The following is a 20,294-nucleotide window of genomic DNA, read 5'->3' on the forward strand; positions in this document are numbered from 1 at the left end:
AATTTTACACACACAAGACTGGTGAAATCAAAATAAATGAAAATAATAATAATAATAATACTAACCTCTGCATTCAGATTGTCTGCCAAACATGCAATAAAATTGCTCTCGATTGGAAACTGGTTCGTCAGCAGAGACAAATAATGACTTAACTTGTCATGCGATGTAATAATTATTCCATGACCTGACTTATCAAACTGAGGACGACCAGCTCGTCCAAAAATTTGCAAGACATCTAGAATTCCGAGATCAATGTACGAACCATGTTTAGCGTCATAAATTTCAGTTCCCTACACAAAAGAGAGAGAATAATATTATTATAATGTTTCTTTAATTTTCAATTAAAGCAAATTAAATTACCCTATTTTTACAGCACGCAAAAATGTAGTACAATTCCAATGTTTTAGAGTTTATTGAAACCTTACATGCTTACAGCTGGTCCTGGCAACGCTGGTCGAGAAGAGCACTTTCATTGGCCTGTGGTTGTTATGTTTACATCATATATAACAAATTCTTGTTTATATATATATTCTATAAAATACGTACTGAATGAGGACTCATTGGAATCACAATGATTCTTTTTCTACTATCAATGACATTAGCAGTTATAGTGTACAGGAAGAAAATGGTATACTTAACTTCATCTCTTGGAGAAAAAAAAAAGTGAGATTTAGCAAGAAGTTTATACCAAGGAAGGGAAGTTTCTATTCAAGCTGTAAAGAATGAAATAAGATGCACTTTTGGGTTAGTCCATTTCGTTATTAAATTGCTATGCTACCAAATAATAATAGAGCGAAATGAGATAATCTCTTAACTATTTTACCGGAACCTATGTAAGTAATGTTGATGTTAGTGAGTTGTGTTTATAAGAGTATCTTATGTGAAACGAAATGAAATCTTTCAGTTTAACGTTCCACGAGTATGCCGTTTACGCTATGGAAAACGGATGATTAAGGCAAGTGAATGACGATGGAAGAATCGGTGGAATGAGAATGTGGGAGTGGGAATGCCTGAGAAAATACACGAACACTATGTTGTCCGCCACAAACTCACTTGACTGAGGATCGAACCAGGGTCCCCAAGCGCTCTACCACTGAGCAACTGTGCCTCTCGAAACTATTTGATATTACAGTGCCCGAGAATTATCCTGGCAGTGACGTAGACTTCGCTCTTGTTCAAATGCCATCCCACTGGTTAAAGCAGACGCTTCGTTCAATTCAACGTCCAACCCCAGGAAAGAGAAAATGCGTGAACACAAATACCAACTTAAAAGCACGCTCCGTTCTCTACAACAGAAAAGCGAAAGGAAATGAACCGAAATGGGAGATTCGTTTTTGATAAATATACTTGTCATCTTTGTATAACGATAACTGGAGTTCGAGGAGACATAAATGCTACATTTTTTGCTATTATATTTATATAACTTTCATGAAGAACATGGTTATTTTATATTTGAATTTTATATTATAAGTATGTGGAAAATAGTTTTAAATGATAGCCATTTATGTTTATTCTGTTCTAACAACACTCAGATTTCAACATGCTACAAACTTTCGTTCTATTGAAGATAGACACAAATATGCAGTGGACGAAATGGGAAGGGAAGTCCAAAGTTTATTTTAAAGAAACTCCCATATCTTTACCTATCACGGTCCCTGAGTTAGAGGATAATATGTGAACGTGTTTCCTGGTCGCGGAAACAGAGCGTGGGGTTAGTGAATGTAGCTTCGAAAAGTATAACATTTATCAATAGGGCATAAGAACTGCACTTCCAGGAAAAACACACAAACAAATTAAAAAACAAAAGCGAAATGAAATGAACTGAAATGCGCGTGTATTCTTTGTGTAGGGCTGTACAGTCTGTGCTGACTGGTGAAAGTTGTCAATCCTTTGTTTTATTCTCGTTCTCGAATTTTGTGTATAAGAATGGGTGATAGTACCTTAAAGAAAGGCAAGCTGTTGTATTGTGATGTAGGAGACATTGTTTTTAATGTTTACAACTTTTCTTGCAGCAAATAATAAATCTGACAGTGTTCATGAAACCTTCCGAGCAACATGTGTCAGTGAGAGATCCGTGTGGCGAATTGTGAAAGAGAAGGAGTAAAGTCTGGACAACCCGTCGTAACACCCTGTAAAGCAAGGCCAAATACACAGAAAAGACAAACAAATTTAGATTCTTTCGATGAAGTAGTAGTTCGTAGAACAATTCGCAATCTCTATGCTGAAGGCTCGCCACCTTAAATAAATTATTGTGCGAACTTAAGAAAAGCATTAACTTCAAAGGTGCTGAGTGGCATTACAAATAATACTGCACAAGTTGGGATTTAAGTTTTTTTTAAAAAAATCTATTGGAAATAGAAAACTGCTTTTTGAAAGGAAAGATATTGTCGTTTGACGACATAAATATAGGGTCTAATCTTACTTTTTCTTTCTTTGTCGTAACAATGCATATATATATATGATAGTATTATTCAAATACATTGTTATCTAAATTCTCTCTAGTTCGCTACCAGCATTATTTTATACTGTAGTTACGCCGTGAGGTGCGAAGCGTACAGTGTACCATCTAAGCACTATTTGTGAATAACGTAAGTTGGTAGCCTTGCAACTGAGAGCGTTGACGTCACTGCCAAGATAGTTCTCGCCGACTGTAGTGAGTTGTGTTTAATAGTATTCTATAAAAGTCCTTTCAAAATGATTTCGTGTTAATAGAAGAAAACACACAACTACGTCATCGTATATGTTTCGTATAAGCATTCCTGTCAGCGGATTTAAGACTACTCTCAATATACTAAAGGAGTCTAAATAAAACCAAAATTGTTGAACTATTCAAAATAACTTTTGGGAAACTGAAAAGGTATTTTTCTCTTACTGACAAATACAAAATTGCAATCACTATCGTAATTTTCGCTTCCGCTACACAGAATAAAGAAAACACTGCCTAATGTCTTATAGGCAAAAAATTATATACGTATATATAAAGTACCTGAAATATATCACTTCTAAAATTCTATACACCAGGGTATCTACTAAAATTCCAAAATGAAATTTCGTGACCTTTTCTTTACCAAATCATAAACTTTCCTAACATTTTCAAGAGCGAATTTGGGTACGAATTAGGCCGAATTTTCATCCATGCGATAGAAACGTACTTTCCTTGTGATTTGGTAGCGTCTAAAGCCGACTATAGACATTTTTGGTGCTGAATTTTGACGTTTTATAGAACAAAATTTTCCAATCTGTACTTACATTTGTGCAGTTTTAAAAAAATCGTGACCCAAAAGCTAAATTTCGTGACTTTTTCGTGACATTCGTGACTTTCGTGACCGATACACACCCTGTACCCTTAAATTTCTTGTGTTAAAAGCTAGTCAAGGAAGCATGCGGTCAAAAGGTTTCTCGACATAAAAATATTTTTGACATTAACTTTAATAGCAATTGTATATTCTTACTGAAAACCGAATTTTAATTCATATTAAAAAAAAAAAAAAAAAAAAAACAATTAAATCTTTCATAAATACGCCCTTTAGGCTAAGCGAGACAATGATTTAGAATTGGTGGAATGAGAATATGGGAGGAAACGAGAGTACCCCGAGAAAACCTACGGGTAGAATGTTGTCCACCACAAGCTTACTTGATCGGGGATCGAACCATAACTCCTTGCGCCAGAGGTAACTGCTCTACCACTGAGCCACTGAACTACCCCCTCCCCTCCCCATTCACATTTTAAATACCGAAGTGTGATAATTAGTTCTTTAATGCAACTGATCCAACAAGGCATCAAGGCGTATGAGTTTATATCATGAACAACTTTCTAAAATAACTCTTTTGCGTATCTCTTCTTATTTCTTGAATGAGACAGACCTTATAAAGATTTTTTTTTTCTCTCTTTAATGTATACAATCTTTTACTTTCCAGTAGAACAATTTTAAGTTAAAATCTTTCAAACTGTTATTAACTTTATTGCTTCTTGTATTCCATTCGTATTCGACAGAGTTTGTCAAAAGAAATGAGTTGAATGCTAAAATAAAATTAAACACGATAAAGTTAAGTATAGGCTTAATCTATTAATGTATGTATTTTAACACACCAATTTATACAAAAGCGAGCAAATATTGTTAAATGTGTGGTGTGTCTTGGGTATTATTTTTCAACAACACTTCGGAAACCTCACTGCTTGCTTGTTCATGTAGTTCAAACTTCCGGATTATTCTCGAATCAATGTTTTTCTCTTGCGTTCGCTAAACAGAAAATTTCTGCACTGTAGACAATGCGAAACCACGATCAGGAATTCTATCATTACAGATTCCTGTAATTCCTGAATTTTCTTTAAACTTCCAAGCTTTCGACTCTCCTCTGGAGTCTTGGTCACGGAAGTTAAAAACAGGAAGAAAAAGAATACAAACATCAAGAAATAAAAATGGAACGGACTTACCCAGGGAAGAGATGTGTTGTAAGGAAACACGTTCTCAAGTACGTCAGTAATCTTCAGATGAAGTTGGTGCTAACTAAAATATTGCGGAGTCAATTTTTGCGCCTTTCTTGTTCCTCGTTGGAAGGCTGCCAACTCATGTTATTATTTTTACTGTCATGCCAATGCTGTGAAAATTTTGTAATTACCGCCTCCTATTCGTCACTTAACCATCCCTTGCCTAAATTTAGTTTAGGTTTCTTTAAATGAATAAATAAATTTTCAAAAACCACTCTCTGTACTTCATTTCTAGCTGGAAATAAAATTTTTGAATCTTCTAGCTTTTTTTTTTTTTTTTTTTTTTATCTCTAATATGCTCCTTTACTCGGGTTCAGATTTCTTTTCGTTTTGCCTACGTAACTCTTTTGGGAACATTATTTTATTTCATAAATAATCGATTTTTCATTGAAATCCGTTAATAACTCTTAAATTGGGTTAACTTGGTTAAATTGTAATAACTCTTCACTTTAGGTTGAAATTTAGAGTTGAATGCACCTTTTTCTCTTCTTAGAATTTGATAACTGTACCCTGAACAATTTATATGGATATCACATGGATCTTCCTATGCTGGAACAACTTAATAGCACAGAAAAAGAGGTGTATGAATCTATTAAATTTCAACCTAAAATGCTGAAGTGACTCTTATACCGAATGCGCGAGCGAGCGAGAGAGCTAGTTCCATGGGTAAGCGGTTAGCGTACGCGCCTTTACCGTGAGAGACCTGGGTTCGATTCCCGGCAGGAGCTCATGTGGTTCGGATTTCACATTAATCAACAGGTCCCGTCTCATATAGCCTCGCTGCTAAAAGAGACGTTAAACTCAAACTCAACTCAACGCAAGAGAAAAAGAAAATAATGAATTAAATGGTTTGGGAAGTAATCCGGAGATTTGGACTACATGAATTAGCAAACGTTAAGCCTTGCGAAATATTGTAGAAAAATAATATACCAAGACGCACTATAAGTAACAATATTTGTTTTCTTTTATATAAAGCATAGAGCTCAATGATTAAACGCTATAAAAAATCTTCAAATGATGTATGTTTTTGTGAGAGATGCCGGGCTCTACGGGTGCAAATCGTTGTGCTGAAATCTGTGCCACGTTTTATGCAAATTACTCTGGTAGCCTTGATATAATACAGATTCAAACGATAAATATACTTGATATGAGGTGCAGTACAATTCGATTGGTGTGATAGGTGATAATTCGGCTATAGGAATGTCTCAGAAGAGCGTAATCTGGTTTATTCGAGTGTAACACACAGTTAATCTTTATAAACACTTTCTTCTTTCTCTCTGAGAAATTAACTCCTTAAACTTAAATAAGGTTGTCTTAAACTATAGATGAGGAAGTGTGGCATACAAATACATAGAAAGCTGGTTTAGTAGGTGTAAGCGCAAAAGAACGGTGTCAAAAACAATAATTTCTAGACAACTCTGGAATTCAAAATTTGAACTCACAAGCTGCTTCTCAACATTAAAACACAACTTTGAAATTCAAAATTTGAGCTCACAAATGGGTTTTCATCATCATCATCATCATCACCATCATCATCATCCCAAATATCATCCTAGGAAGACAGAGAAGTGACACAGGTAAAGTTAATTGATTGATTAGGTTGAACTTTGGCGTCCGTTTCAGCAGCGAGGTTATACGACATGTGGACACGCACCACACCGGGAATCGAACATGGGTCTCCCGAGCCACAGGTGCGTACACTCAACGTATTGCTAATCGCGGTCACAAGATAAAAGTATCTCCTTTAGCTTAACCGGCATAACCGTGGAACGTAAAACTCAAAGATAAAAGTGTCGCAATTACAGTCTTTTCTTTCCAATTCTTTTTACGGCGTGCATTGTACTATTTCTTTACGTCTTGTGATTAAGGCGCTAGGAATAAATCAAAGACTAACTTATGAAATGAAATCTCTAAATTTTACGTCCCACGGTTATGCCGGCTAGGTAAAAGGAGACGATGATGATCAGACATGAATGAAATGGTGGAAAACAGGAGAACCCCGGGAAAACCCAAGGTATACGGTGTTTGTCCACCACAAAGCTCACTTGGCGCGGGTTGGAATCAAACTAAGGACCCCATGCACCAAGGGTAAACGCTCTACCACTGAGACACCGCGGCCCTCAAAAAAGGCTAAGATGTGACTAAAGACCAGCAATTATTACAAAATAAAAAAAGAAAAATGACATAATAAAAACTTTTAAAATGGCGCTGAATTGACAATTTATAATGCAAAAACTTAATATATTCATTGTATTTTTATGCCATTTAGTTACCAGAAGCTCACATTATATATATTAACTTAATTTAAGAATTATAAAGATAACTAATAACTAACTATGACTACGAAAGTATCAACAGCCAGAACACGATAAAACGAAAAAGAAGAAAGAAGTTTAAAAATTATAGAAATATTAGTGTTATAAACATAAAAGTGCAAAAAATTATTAAGTGTAGAAAATACTACTAAGTACATATAAGTGCATAAAATATTAATGAATACAATGAACCAAAAGCTACGAGAAAACATTCATATTAGGCATTTCTTACCGTGACATTTGACAGACCAATCATGCCATACGTAACTCTACAATGTTTTTGTCTTTATTTTAAATGTGCTGCTTACATACTTAAATTTAAGAATCATTATAAACCAAAAATCATGCATCTTACCCTAATGATTACAGCGTGTGCAGGTAAATTCACTCCCCATGCAAGCGTCGAAGTACAAACAAGGACTTTAACCAAACCTTCTCCGAAGTATTTTTCAACAAGATTCCTACAAAAAATGAAAGAACATCACTTAGATACCTTTGCTGTATATATATATATATATATAGGTGAATATCAAAACAATAGAAATACCTGAAAACAGTACAATTAACTGATTAATATGGATTGGACCACCTTTCACCTTCAGAACAGCTTTGATGCGACGTGGAATAGTGTCACAGAGATTATGAATAATAGCAACTGGAATATTACATTATTCCGTTTAGTGTATCACTTAGTTATGTGACAGACGATGGGGTCGGAAATCTGCGCCAGATTCGTTTGATTTGGTCTGAGTTGTACTTAGCATTCTTTTCAGCAACAAGGCTATATGAGACATGGACCTATAGCTTAACATGGAATCCGAACCATATGAAGTTCCGCCGGGAATGGATTCCAGGTCTTGTACACCGAAAACTGCACCGGACCGTGTCTCCAAACCGGACCACAATGATCAATCATATTCGAGGCGGGAATTGGGGATGTTCAACTTCGTCCCGATGTTCCTCAAACACTGATCATGGCACAAGAGCTTTAGTGGCGCATCATTGAATACGTGCAATATCATCCTGGAATATGGGCCATTGTCCGAAAAAACATCTGGACCATAGAATGTATACGATCCACTAAAATGGTGACATAATCACGGGCAGTAATGCAATCGGTAAACATCATTAAACGATACAATCATGAGCAGTGATGCACCTGGTAAACGTCATTTGACGATACAATCACAGGCAGTGACGAAACCGGTAAACGTCATTTAACGATACAATCACGGGCAGTAACGTAACCGGTAAATGTCGTTTAACAATACAATATTGGGCAATGACGCAACAGGTAAACATCATTTAACGATACAATCACGGGCAGTAACACGACCAGTAAACGTCATTTAACGACTCATTCATGGGCAATCATCACGCAACTGGTAAACGTCATTCAATAATACAATCAGGAGCAGTAATGCAACCAGTAAACGTCATTTAACGATACAATCACGGGTAGTGACATGACCAGTAAACGTCATTTAACGATACAATAACGGGTAGTGACACGACCATTAAACGTCATTTAAGAATAAATCACAGGAGTGACGCAACCATAAACGTCATTTAACGATACAATAACGGGTAGTGACGCGAACGGAAAGCTGTCGCCATGTTTCACCGTTGAACGAAGACATTGTGGACCATACGCTTCTTTGGGCGTCCGCCACGCGTAGACAGTCCGTAGTTTGGAGTAAGGTGAGCGATGCCTCATCCGACCATATCACATGTTTCAAATCATCAGCGGTCCACGTTGCATGTTCGATATACCATCGACTTAACTATTTCTATCTTTCTTTTATTTCGTCTTAATCTTTTCTTCAAGCTTTACATGCTCTTCATTTACCTTAATTAATATGAGTTTTATTTAATTATATGAATTACTTTTCTTGTAATTTCCGCTTTTTATTCATGAAAATGTCATATTTTATTTCTGCACAAAATCATTTATTAAGTTTATTATAAGTTAAAATTTTATGATTTCGAATGCACGCGCAGCGTATATATTGCATGTATAGTTTACCCATTACCAGATATATTCTATGTCATTATTGCATGAATTACACTGCATGTACTGAATATGTATTGCATGTATCACATACGTAGTAACCCAGCACATCTTTGATTAAATGCTCTTTGCTTACTAATAAATAAGAAAAAAATATTATTATGTGGAAATACAAACATACCTGTCACTTCGCAGCATCCCTGCATGATGGACTGCAAAACCATTTCCGAATAACTCCACCAACTGCTTATTGTGTGACCTACTGACTGTTTTAAAGGCTAGTCCGTACGTTGGTTGATCGTTAGTCTGAAAGAGCTTCAACTGACCACGCTGCTGCGCCATCTCTCGAAGAACATTGGCAGTTCTTACAGTTGCATTACGCGCATGAACAAACACCATTACCTAAATAAAAACAACGGCATTGGTGACAAAATATTTACAACATAAACAGTCTTTACAAATTAAAAAAAAAAAAAAAAAAAACTCAAAGAGGAATTAAAATACCAAACGTAAATCAGAAAACACATTCAATTAATAAGAATAGGTACCGGTAAGTATTGTGCTTTACCCAGTACCCCTGTCTAACAATAACTTTAGGTATTATATTAGAAAATATATGGTTTCAGAGAACTGTATATCAAATGCAATTTTTCAAATTCAATTTCTTTCTTCTTCTTTTCCGTAGGCACAAAGTGAAAAAGTGATCTGTCACTGTGGATTTTACCCAGAAAGTGTATTGTTGTGGAATTAAATTTCTGTTCGGACAGAAAGTATAAGGAGAATGTTGATAACAGTTAAGTAACACGAAGGAATAATGTCTCTTCAACATGTTAGTGAGAATGTGGGAGGAAACGCGAGTACCCCCGAGGTAATCCACGGAGACGATGTTATCCACCACAAAAACTTACTTAGCCGAAATCGAGCCAGGGACCTCACGCACCAGAGGTAAGCGCTCTACCACTGAGTCACCGTGCAACAGTACTTAACAAATATATTCAAATCAGAACGCCTTCTTTGTAGTGTTTATTAAAATCTACACAATTTGAAAAATAAAAACCCGCTGCTTGTATTGTCATGTTTAATATGGTTACAAGATTTAACAATGTTTGGTCTAATGATATAATTAGAACTTTTTTCCTTTTTATTATTATTTAGTATATGTTCATTAATATATTTTTAAAATGTGAATAAAACGGAAACTACTTCTAACATTAACTAAATTACATCATAGAACACATGGTCTACACCTGCTCACCTGATGTCCCTTCTGTACCATATCTACAACCTTATCATAGCATACTTGGTCCATGTCTGCCATCTGCTGCAAGGGTTTCACTGCCTTCACTCCCACAAAGGTCTGCTGCAAAGGAACTGGGCGAAATCTCGAATCAAAGAAGAATAGTCCAACGTAAGGGTTAACACGAAGGAAACGAGAGACATCGATGTAGTTGGGAAGCGTTGCCGATAAACCAACGATACGGATCATGCTTTGCGAGGACTCTACCTGAAAAGAACCAAAACCTATCTATTAATCATATATTCAAAGAAGCCCTAACGTAGGATTCTGCTTATCCACAAAGCTTTGCGATTGATGTAGCCAAATGGCCAGCAAGCCTGTGGTTCCGCGTTCGATTTCTAGACACGATAAAGGATTTTCAACATAGATCCAGAATTGTGAATTAATTAGGGAACTACAACATGAATTAAGAATTAGAGAATTCTCATTTATGATTTTTTTTAAAAAAAACTATCCAATGTCCGACTGAATTTGCGGTTATACATGTTGTCCCTAAATGATTAGCAAGATCTTAATTAAGTGTATCTTCCCTTTCATATACAATACACAAATGAAACATACCTTAAAAGAAAGGATAACCCAAGCCTTTTTTTTTTTTTTCTATTCTGCAGGTGATATTTCATAACTTTACCGTAGCACGGCGCTAGTTGTGAAAATGCTGACGACTCCAGAGTGTAAAGCTTTCTTTGTCTTGGAATTCGCAAGATGTAGTCCAACTGGAGCACAACGTTTTTGAACATGGTAACCCCGAACGGATAACAGTTGAAGGTGGTATAAGCAATTTAAGAATATCGGAAATCTGTACAACAGTAAGGACTCCGGAAGACCGCGTGTATCAGATGAGCAATTGGTACAAGTCAGAGGAAGTTTCGTTTAGAGTCCCAGAAAATCTGTAGGCAAGCAAGTCAAGAACTAGCAATGTCAACCACGATTCTTTGGAGGGTGTTACGAGAGAGACTGAAACTGTTATATGTTCTAACGCCAGAACATAATATGGACCGTGTCAACTTCTGCAAAAGAGTGCTAGGCACGCACTACAGATTAGATGTGTGCCGTGTCATCTCACACTGAACACATTTAACTTGCGACAATAAACTGTTTGAGTTACCGTTGCTTTTAAGGTACGTTTCATTTCCGTATTGTATATGTAATAGAAGAGAGACTTAATTAAAACCCTTATATTCATTGAGGAACACCCTGTATTTGTGGTTTAGTTGCCTTACGGAACATATACAGCATAATTACAATGATGAAAGCATATTTTGATAGACAGATTTTCTTTTACTTTTGTATGTCGTCTTTGTTTTCCAGTTCATGTTAGGATGATCGAGTTGTTATATATGTTACAGAAACAATTCACTTTACTTACTAACGAAATTCTCTATATTACCGATTAGCATATCATATTAAGTTCATTTCAAATTAAATTATTTTTCCATAATAATATGAATATTCACATAAATGATGTAGCAATTTTTAGATTTACAAATGACATATCAAATTTGTCTGCTATCGAAAAGATTTAGATATTATCTGCGATGAAGAAAAGTTTACATTTACTAAACAAACCAATCATATACTTCAAAAGATATGAAGTTACTTGGATTGCTTTATACACTCAGCACAAAGTACTAATTCGGTGGTGTAGAACCACAGTGAACAAACTCCACTTTCAGCTGATTTCCAGGTATTTTCTTATCCTTGAGTTGGCACACTGTTTGTGCTGGCAGAATGAACGCGCTGTAGCACACGTAAAGTGGTGTAATCTCGTGGTAAAAAAGTGAAGCTTCAAATAAAGCTCATTTTTGTTCTTTCAGAGTGAATCAAGTACAAACTGCCATGGTGTTTAATTCAAACTGGGTAAACGCAGGAAGGAAAACCACAGATCATATATAATTGAAACAACTGAAAAAGATGAGGAAATTCATAGCAGTAATTCAGAGTACATACCACAGATTGGAAATAAAGGTGCACAAAATGAATTGTTATTTATTTGGTTCTGTAAGACATTAAAACTAAATTATATTGAAATTCACGAGTTCTGCTTGTTTCGTCTCATGCCAAAATGAACTAAGCGAAAAATTAAGTAGAAAATAGTCAAACAACAATCACCATAAACAACTGTGTGCTAGTATGTAGCTTCTGAAGGATATGTTAAATGTTATGTACTTTTATGCTTAGTAGAGAAATGTTTAGTGATTTCATAACAGATAAAACTGGAGATAGTTCAGTTTAGCTTAAACCAAACAGCAGCTTTGCTAACTAAACCTTTTTTCGAGAATAAGCCATTATGTTTAGAGGTTAGTTGCTTTTAGGAGATCATACTGCCGCCTGTGCTCTAACATATCGGAGGTTAATCAGATTGGCTACAAGTCTAATGACGACGCTACAAGAAGACAGTTGACTTTCGGTGGCTTTACCTATCCAACACTGTCCCCCAAACATGTTAAATTGCAATATAGGTTAAATAATATAAATCTAGTTTTCAATACACAAAAGAAATATCTGACTTCTCAAAATGTTATCTGCCTCTGTTTTTTCTCCCTAGAAATTAAAGCTGGCATCATCACTGTAAGTTCTGTGCAAAAGAGAAAATCTAACGATACTATAGGGATACTAGAAATAGAAGAATAGACTCTTACTGCACTGATTTGCCATAGATTGAAAAAAAAAAATGTACTAGTTTTGACTTTGGCTATTTATTTAAAGATAGGAAGGAATTTTCTAGCACACTATTATAATTCTGTTTAGAAATTATAATTGCTATCCCTGTCGTGTGTTACAAGCAGAGGCGGATCTAAAAGGTAAAAACTGGGGGGCAGCCAGAACCCAGTCTCTAATAGGTACATCATGAGTTTACTGTGAACTTCAAAAATATATATAAATAATAGCTTAAACTATTTTTGTCACTCAGAAAACTGGAGGGGCCTAGGCCACCGGCTAGATTCGCCACTGGTTACAAGGTCCTGTTAGGTTGATGGCTTCAGGTTGAAAATAATTTATATAAAACTTCAGTGCTATACATATAACAAGAATGATCCCTTTTCATACTGATACATTTTGTATATCCCTCCTGTATCTCCTGTAGAATCTACAAAATAAATAAATAAATAAATAAATGAAAATATTTTTGTTGCATTTCAATCCCATTTTCTATGGCTACGATATCAGCTAAATTGAGGTGCCTTTTCAAATCGGAAACCAAAAATAATCAGAATAGGTCAGGCAAATAGGAGGAGCTGATACTAATCCAATGTCCAGGTATAGTACGACGTCGATAATCTGAACGTCAAAAATCCGAACACGGTCCCTAGATGCTTCTTACATTTTGTCTTTGCGCTAGCGATAAACAAACAATAGGGTTGTCCGTCGGCGTTGTGTGAAGTCAATGTTTTTATAAAAGTTCATTCATATGCAATTGTTTGTCATACATGATTTTATTTTTATTTTCCCTTAGGCCTATACAAGTTAAGTTTTAGGTGTGAATTACAAGAACAGTGTAATTTAGTGTACGAACAAGTTCTTCAGAAACATTCAATGTAAGTAGCTTTACGTACGGTATTGTAATTACTGTATGTACTGAATAACCACTGTATCGATAAAAGGGCATACCGTACAATATATTTAAGCCTAAATGACATTTTCTTTGTCATTTTCGAAAACCGAACTTCATGTGGTCCCAATTAGTTCGGATTTTCGACTTCCTACTGTAATTTAAATTATTCATTACAATGTAGACTTTGTGTGTTGTCTTGCAAATAAAAAAAAAAGAAAAAAGTATCTTGGACAGTTGTTAATGGTGCTTTATTTCGATCATATCATTGACCAAGAAGGGAAACACTATTTGAATTGTAACATACTAAGATTACGTCATATTAAGATATAATAGAAGTTAAAATTAATAAAAGGATATGGGGTACGCCACGGAAGTTCCAGTACCTCCTCGTATCTAACTGATAATCTTAAAAGTATGGTTTTTTCAATTTCTATTATATGAATGAAACATCACTACTCTTCTCCTATGCTTTTCAGATAAGATTAGTTCCGATGAGGGTGCACCAAATTCATCCATTTGTCCAATTTTACTTAAATTATTATTATTAATGTTAGTTGTCACATTAAAACCTTTGTAGTTTCTGGGCAGACTGAACCATCTCCTATATGCTTGTACTTAATACTAACTTTAGTGTTTTTAATTATCCTTTCTTTCTTTTTCTTTTCTTTTTTCTTTTATTTATATATATATTTACCATAATATGAAAAAATGTGTGATGATGTAGAATACTTAGACAAATTTAAAAAAAATGATTTTTCTTAATAGAAAGACAGAGTTACTTTTTCCTTTCAAATTCACCAGCGTGCCAGTAGAGTGGAAACTTTACCTTAATGCTTTACGTACGGTAGCTACCACTCTGGTTCTACACCATCCAATTACCAGCATTGAAAAAAAAAAAAAAAAAAATCACGTTTTTCTTTTTAAATATCAATTTCGTTGATTTTTTGTTGAGTTCGCTTTTTTATTTAAATCACTATATTTATACTTCCTTTTTTCCTTTTACCGAAATAAAATTTAAATGATGTTTCTCTTCTTACTTGCTAAACTACAGGGTTTTCAAGTTTCTTTATTAAATGATGCTGGAATAAAAACGAAAGCATGAATTTCTCGATATTTATGTCGATTTCTGTGAAGTGTTTCTCAGACGTGACAGTTAGTAACAGTATAACATTGTTCACCGAACATGTAAGAGCAGGTGCGATCACTGTGATCTTGCGAATTTAAATTAACAATGATCGGATAAAAGAAATATAATGCATGGTAATGTCAATTTATATTTCTGAGCACCTTAATCAGTAAACAACCAAAGTAAAATATGCAGTGCAGAATTCGTTACCATTTTGCAAACTGAAGAAACATAGCCTATTTAAGTGTTTGGTTTAAAAAGTGAATACTATTTTTATGTCTTTTTCATGATAACTTTCTAATCATCGATTTCAGTATCTTTTGCTTAAAAATTGTAAAATTATTCAAGGTAAATTTGCTTATCAACATGAATTATATCATACGTGAATATAAATATTTGATATCAAGTTATCTGCATTCAGTATGACAAAAGGTAATAGCATAGCATGTTAAGATATTTTAATAGTACGGTGTTTCTCATCAACAATGTCTTTTTTCAATTTTTTTTTTTCATTTTTTCTCATTTATTACTAACTAGCAGAAGTGACCATTCTTAGCATGGGAAGAATAAATTTAGGTAAATATTTGAAAGGTATATTTGAACGCCATTTCTCATCCTCTTGAGACGTATATTTGAATTGTAGTAATGAAAACCCACCTCGACTGAAATCAAAAATTCACTTCAAATGGTGCAGCTATCTTTTTGCGAAAAAACTGCCGCACCCTTTCTAGAACCTTTAGGAAACGTATTTTAATCAAAGGTATAGCACTACTGATAAATACCCAGGTCAACCAAAATGCTATGTTTAAACATTCATTTTCAGTGCTTCAACAGTTTTTGATGCATATGACAACTTATTTTCAATGAAGAGTTTATATACAGTTCCCACTTCCTACCATCAAAGAATTGTCACACTCAATTTTCGGCGTACATGTTTAAATCCCTCCCCCTCCCCCTTTAGAATACGCATTTTAATGAAAATGACGTGATAAAAACTTGGATCGAGTCAGGTGCTATGCACAAGTACCCATTTCAAACAGTTTCGTTGTTTTCCCATGATGATAAGAAGGAACGGTGATATTATTTTAGTATATTAAGAAAAACATTATTAAGGGATTTTCTCCCCTCTTCTCACTTAAGGAAAGTGGAATTTTCTAAAACGATAAAGTACGTGTCCACTTACTTCTCATAAAGAAGAAACTTTCATCTTCCGAATGTGAGGCTCATCAGCATACATTTTAAACAATCATGCCCCACAGGATAAGCACGATGAAATACCGGCTCGAGCCAAATACTGTGTTAAAAAATTCATTTCAAACAGTTCAGTAGTTTTCTCGTGATCACAAGACAGATAACCTCTATTTGAATGTAGGAGAAGAAAAAATTTTAAAAAATAAAATAAAATAGAAATTTCCTTCTTCGCACTTTGCAAGCAGAATTTTCGAAAGCACTGGGATACGTATCAAATTACTTTTAATGTTGGCTTAATCATCCTCCTAACCGAATTTCATGTTCCTAACTTGAGAGGCTTCTAAGATGATCTATTTTCGGCATAAATTTTAACTCATCCCCCCTTCCCTCTTAGAATATGCATTTCAATCAAAGTGATTTGATAATAACCCACCTTGAGGTAGGTACTAACTAGTTTAAAACTTCATTTCAAACTGTTCATCCCGTTATATATACGTGTAGACGCTTCAATTTACGATAGAAATTGCTTATGATATGTATTACTACGATATATATAAAACTCTGAACTAAAAATTGAGTGCCGAATGTTAAATGGATTCAAGCTTTTTTCTCAAGTTTCTAGTACACTCAGGTCCAAAATGAATGTCGCATATCTATAACTGTCTTGTAAGAATATAATTTGATAATGATTTTGCAGGGTACTTTTAATGCTGATACTATGTGTATAACCGGGAAATGTATAATTATTTGTGGTAAATTTCATAGGAAAAGAAATATAAATACGGAAATTAGAATAAGTAAAACAAAATGTTGCTAAATGGACAAGAAAGTTTTATTTTCGTTTTATTGTTCTTAATTACTGCTCTTTTGACATGAAATTTGCCACATACATGTCTTTGCCGATTATACAAATATGAACTATACACATATGAATATGAACTATACAAATATGAACTATACACAAATATGAATTATACACATAAATTATGAACATGCCAATATAAGGCTGTGTTTAAATAGAATATCGGCTTCCTTTTTTCTTTTTGAAAACATTTAAAATATGGTGTTGCTTACTCTCGTGTACTGCTCGCTAATGTCCACAGGCACTAGAGGCTTGATGTCACTTTAACTGAACGTTAACGATGCACTACTATTTATTGATAAGCTTGGAGTCGACTGTAGGAGTCCTTGGTTCGAACTCGCCGAAGATCTTTTCTTCTTATTATTAGGCGCTGCCTCGCAGTCTCGACGATTCCTCTCGCTGCTCGGCGCGGAACGTTGTGATCCTGGGTTCGTTCTCGCTGACGGCTGCCCTTGTTGTCTCCCTCTACGGTTCTGGACTTGTAGGCTGGAAGTCTCCCTTGGAGTCGTCTAGTACTTGACGTCTTCTGAGACTTGGAGAGTGCCGGTTCAGCTTCTTGGACTCCGGGTGGTGACGACTACATCACCAGGGCTAGGCGTCGGATCCTCTTGAGGGACGCACGGCACAGAGTAGGCGGCATACACTCTTCAAAGAATGGACATGAAATGGACGAGTAAACTTTCTAAAAACTTAGTTTTTACATTGATGACCATCCGTTTTTACTCAGTTGGATGTTTAATTTTAAACTGGTGAAAGTGTTTTTGTGTGACATCAGTATGTTTGTTTCTGAATTTAGGCTGGTTGTTTTCCTAGAATAGCTTGACTATTCTAAAATCACAACACTGCCCGGATGTTTACTGTTTCAAACAAGAAATGCTAGTTTCTTAATAATAAAATTGTTTTAAAATAAACGTATAATTCAGCCCATTCTGGCTGCATGTTCGCTACAGTGGATAACACATCAGTACGGTAAGGCAAGTACCTGGGTTCGAACCTCGGTCCAGTTTTGCCTTATTTTCATTCTTTGTATATCATTTACAATGGTGCTATAAAATCATTTACTTCATCATTTACAATATAATTATAGATTATTCTTATAGCTTCTATAGAAAAAAAAGATGGTATGTGACTCGTGTTTGTCAGAAGTTTTCTTTTCTGTACTTATATACAAATCACCTCCCAAGTTGGATATATTGCTTTTCTGATGTAAGTAAATACGTACAACGTTGAAAAGTAACTCACGATAACGAGTATAAACATAAATTTACGTATTGGGCACGCCACTGGTTTGCAACACACGAGGATGAATAAACATTCTTCTCCTACCTGTCTAAGTGTTCTGGCAACTAATGCTTCCACTACAGGTCCTCGATCGCCATGCAGCAAGTGGACTTCATCGATGATCAGAAGCTTCACCAAACTAGTTAACGCAGCGTCACCTACAGTGGGAAAATAATAAAAAATACAATAAATGTTACGGTTTTTATATTGATCTATATACGCTGGGTAAAATATACCAATAGACAATTTTATACATACAATATGGAACATAGATGTTACAAGTCACCAATCGTGCATCAAAGGTTTATATTTTTTAAAAGACTTCAAGTATTAAAAATCTACAATGAATTCTTACCGTTTTTTACGAAATATAATGTATAACAAAAGTCCGGGAGCACTTTAATATATATCCAGCCAGTCCAGATATATATACAGTTCTGGATTAATCAAGAATGACATTTTAATTTATTAAAATATTTATTTTCTTTTGTCTGTTCCGAGATTACGATGTGAGTGAGAAGAAGTTAAGAACAAACAATAAAAGAAATTAAGCAATATCTGTATGAATAACAATACTATATAAACTATATAAAATGGCGTATGCAGATCGATACGGTGCTGTATACCGTATATATATATATACACACACACACACAGAGTGCCCCAAAAGTAGGTATACAGCACCGTATTGATCTGCATATGCCATTTTATATAGTTTATTGTTATCCATACAGATATTACTTAATTTCTTTTATTGTTTGTTCTTAACTTCTTCTCATTCACATCTTAATCTCGGAGACCAAAAAAAAAAAATAAATAAATAAATAAATAAATAAATAAATAAAAATAAAAAAAATAAATTAATATTTTAATAAATTAAAATGTAATTTTTTATCAATCCATGGCTGTATACCTACTTTTGGAACCCCTACATATATATTTATTGTAGCCAAGTGATTAATATTACAAAGCAGCAAAGTACATCAATTTAAAGAGGATTTTTTTTTTTTTTCAACAGCACTTACTTTACGAACACTACGTGAAAATAACGAGTGATCCAACAAATGTCGACCTGTCAATCGAACTCTCGCCACACAAGACCCAACATGTCTTCCGAGACTATAGCTGTTGCTTGTTTGCCTCTCCTTTTGAGTTTCACAACACCATGTGGAAGAGCGAGGACATACACAAGGTACTTTACATAATCCCATAAAGAAAGAAAATCACAAGAGATGATATCCGAGGACCTAGAAGGTCCTTTTATCATACACTAGTCGCTTGATCCATCACAAACAATCCAACGATTGGGTAGCTCTGCGTTCAGATATGCTCCGAAGGAATAGAACTGAAGGACGAAGTTCTCTGATTCAGTGTCCAACAATGACATTAACTAGTCGTGCAATATCTGAAGGAAGGACTCAGTAGTTACAGTTTGTTCTTCAAAGAAGAGAAGTAAATAAAGTTTCTTGTGAGACAACGGACAAAAATCTTTCCAGAACTTCGCTCGTGTTCAACAATTTTATGCGTGTTTTCTTGTTCCTCAAATTCTCCAATTGCGACTGTTTACTTTCTCATTTTAACGTTGCCTCGTCCGATAAAAATATCAAATTAACAAAAGCATCATATTTGATTTGCAATGTACAGCACAACTAGAATCGCTGGTCTTTGTTTTTAAGACATAACTTTTGTACTAACTGTAGTCCGTACGGTTTCATGTTCAATTTGTTTACGCAAAACGCGCCACACATTCATTATTAAGATTTCCAACTCATGTGAAGTTCTGCGTGTATTTTCTCGGACTCCTTCTAAAAGCTTCTCTTATTCGTTTAATGCCATTTGGACTTACAGCTGGCTACTTCTCTTCCTGATACACAAAAACACTCAGTTTCAACAAACTTTACATGCCAATTGTAGATTGCCTTCCTAGCTGGTGCTGCTTTACCTCATTCAGAATTATCATTGGACATCCTCTGTATTCTTTTGTTCTGTCAAATTCTAGCATGCAGGAAGCCTTTTTAGCTCCAGAAAGCGTAATCTTGATTACGTCACCACCTAGCAAGGATATATGGAACTACACGTTAACACCGGCAATGAGGAAAAATTTACAACTTTCTTACGAAATAATGAACTTTGTTACTTTGTAATGGGTACAATAGTACTCGTTTG

The 20,294-nt window shown here is 34.9% G+C and overlaps 1 protein-coding gene across 1 annotated transcript in view; it reads right to left on the minus strand.

The window, feature by feature from the left end:
• The window catches only part of obe (activating signal cointegrator 1 complex subunit obelus), a 230,274-nt gene that overhangs the window by 158,839 nt on the left and 51,141 nt on the right, over positions 1-20,294 (minus strand). The window contains exons 13-17 of the mRNA XM_081732076.1: positions 18,174-18,286; positions 10,071-10,319; positions 8,997-9,217; positions 7,160-7,265; positions 66-290 (exon numbers count right to left, since the gene is read on the minus strand). Coding sequence (XP_081588202.1) covers positions 66-290; positions 7,160-7,265; positions 8,997-9,217; positions 10,071-10,319; positions 18,174-18,286 — 914 coding nt within the window. The remainder of the gene's footprint in view (positions 1-65; positions 291-7,159; positions 7,266-8,996; positions 9,218-10,070; positions 10,320-18,173; positions 18,287-20,294) is intronic.

This window comes from Thermobia domestica, chromosome 1, assembly GCF_964235325.1.
Source record: "Thermobia domestica chromosome 1, izTheDome1.hap1.1, whole genome shotgun sequence".
Taxonomy (NCBI): domain Eukaryota; kingdom Metazoa; phylum Arthropoda; class Insecta; order Zygentoma; family Lepismatidae; genus Thermobia; species Thermobia domestica.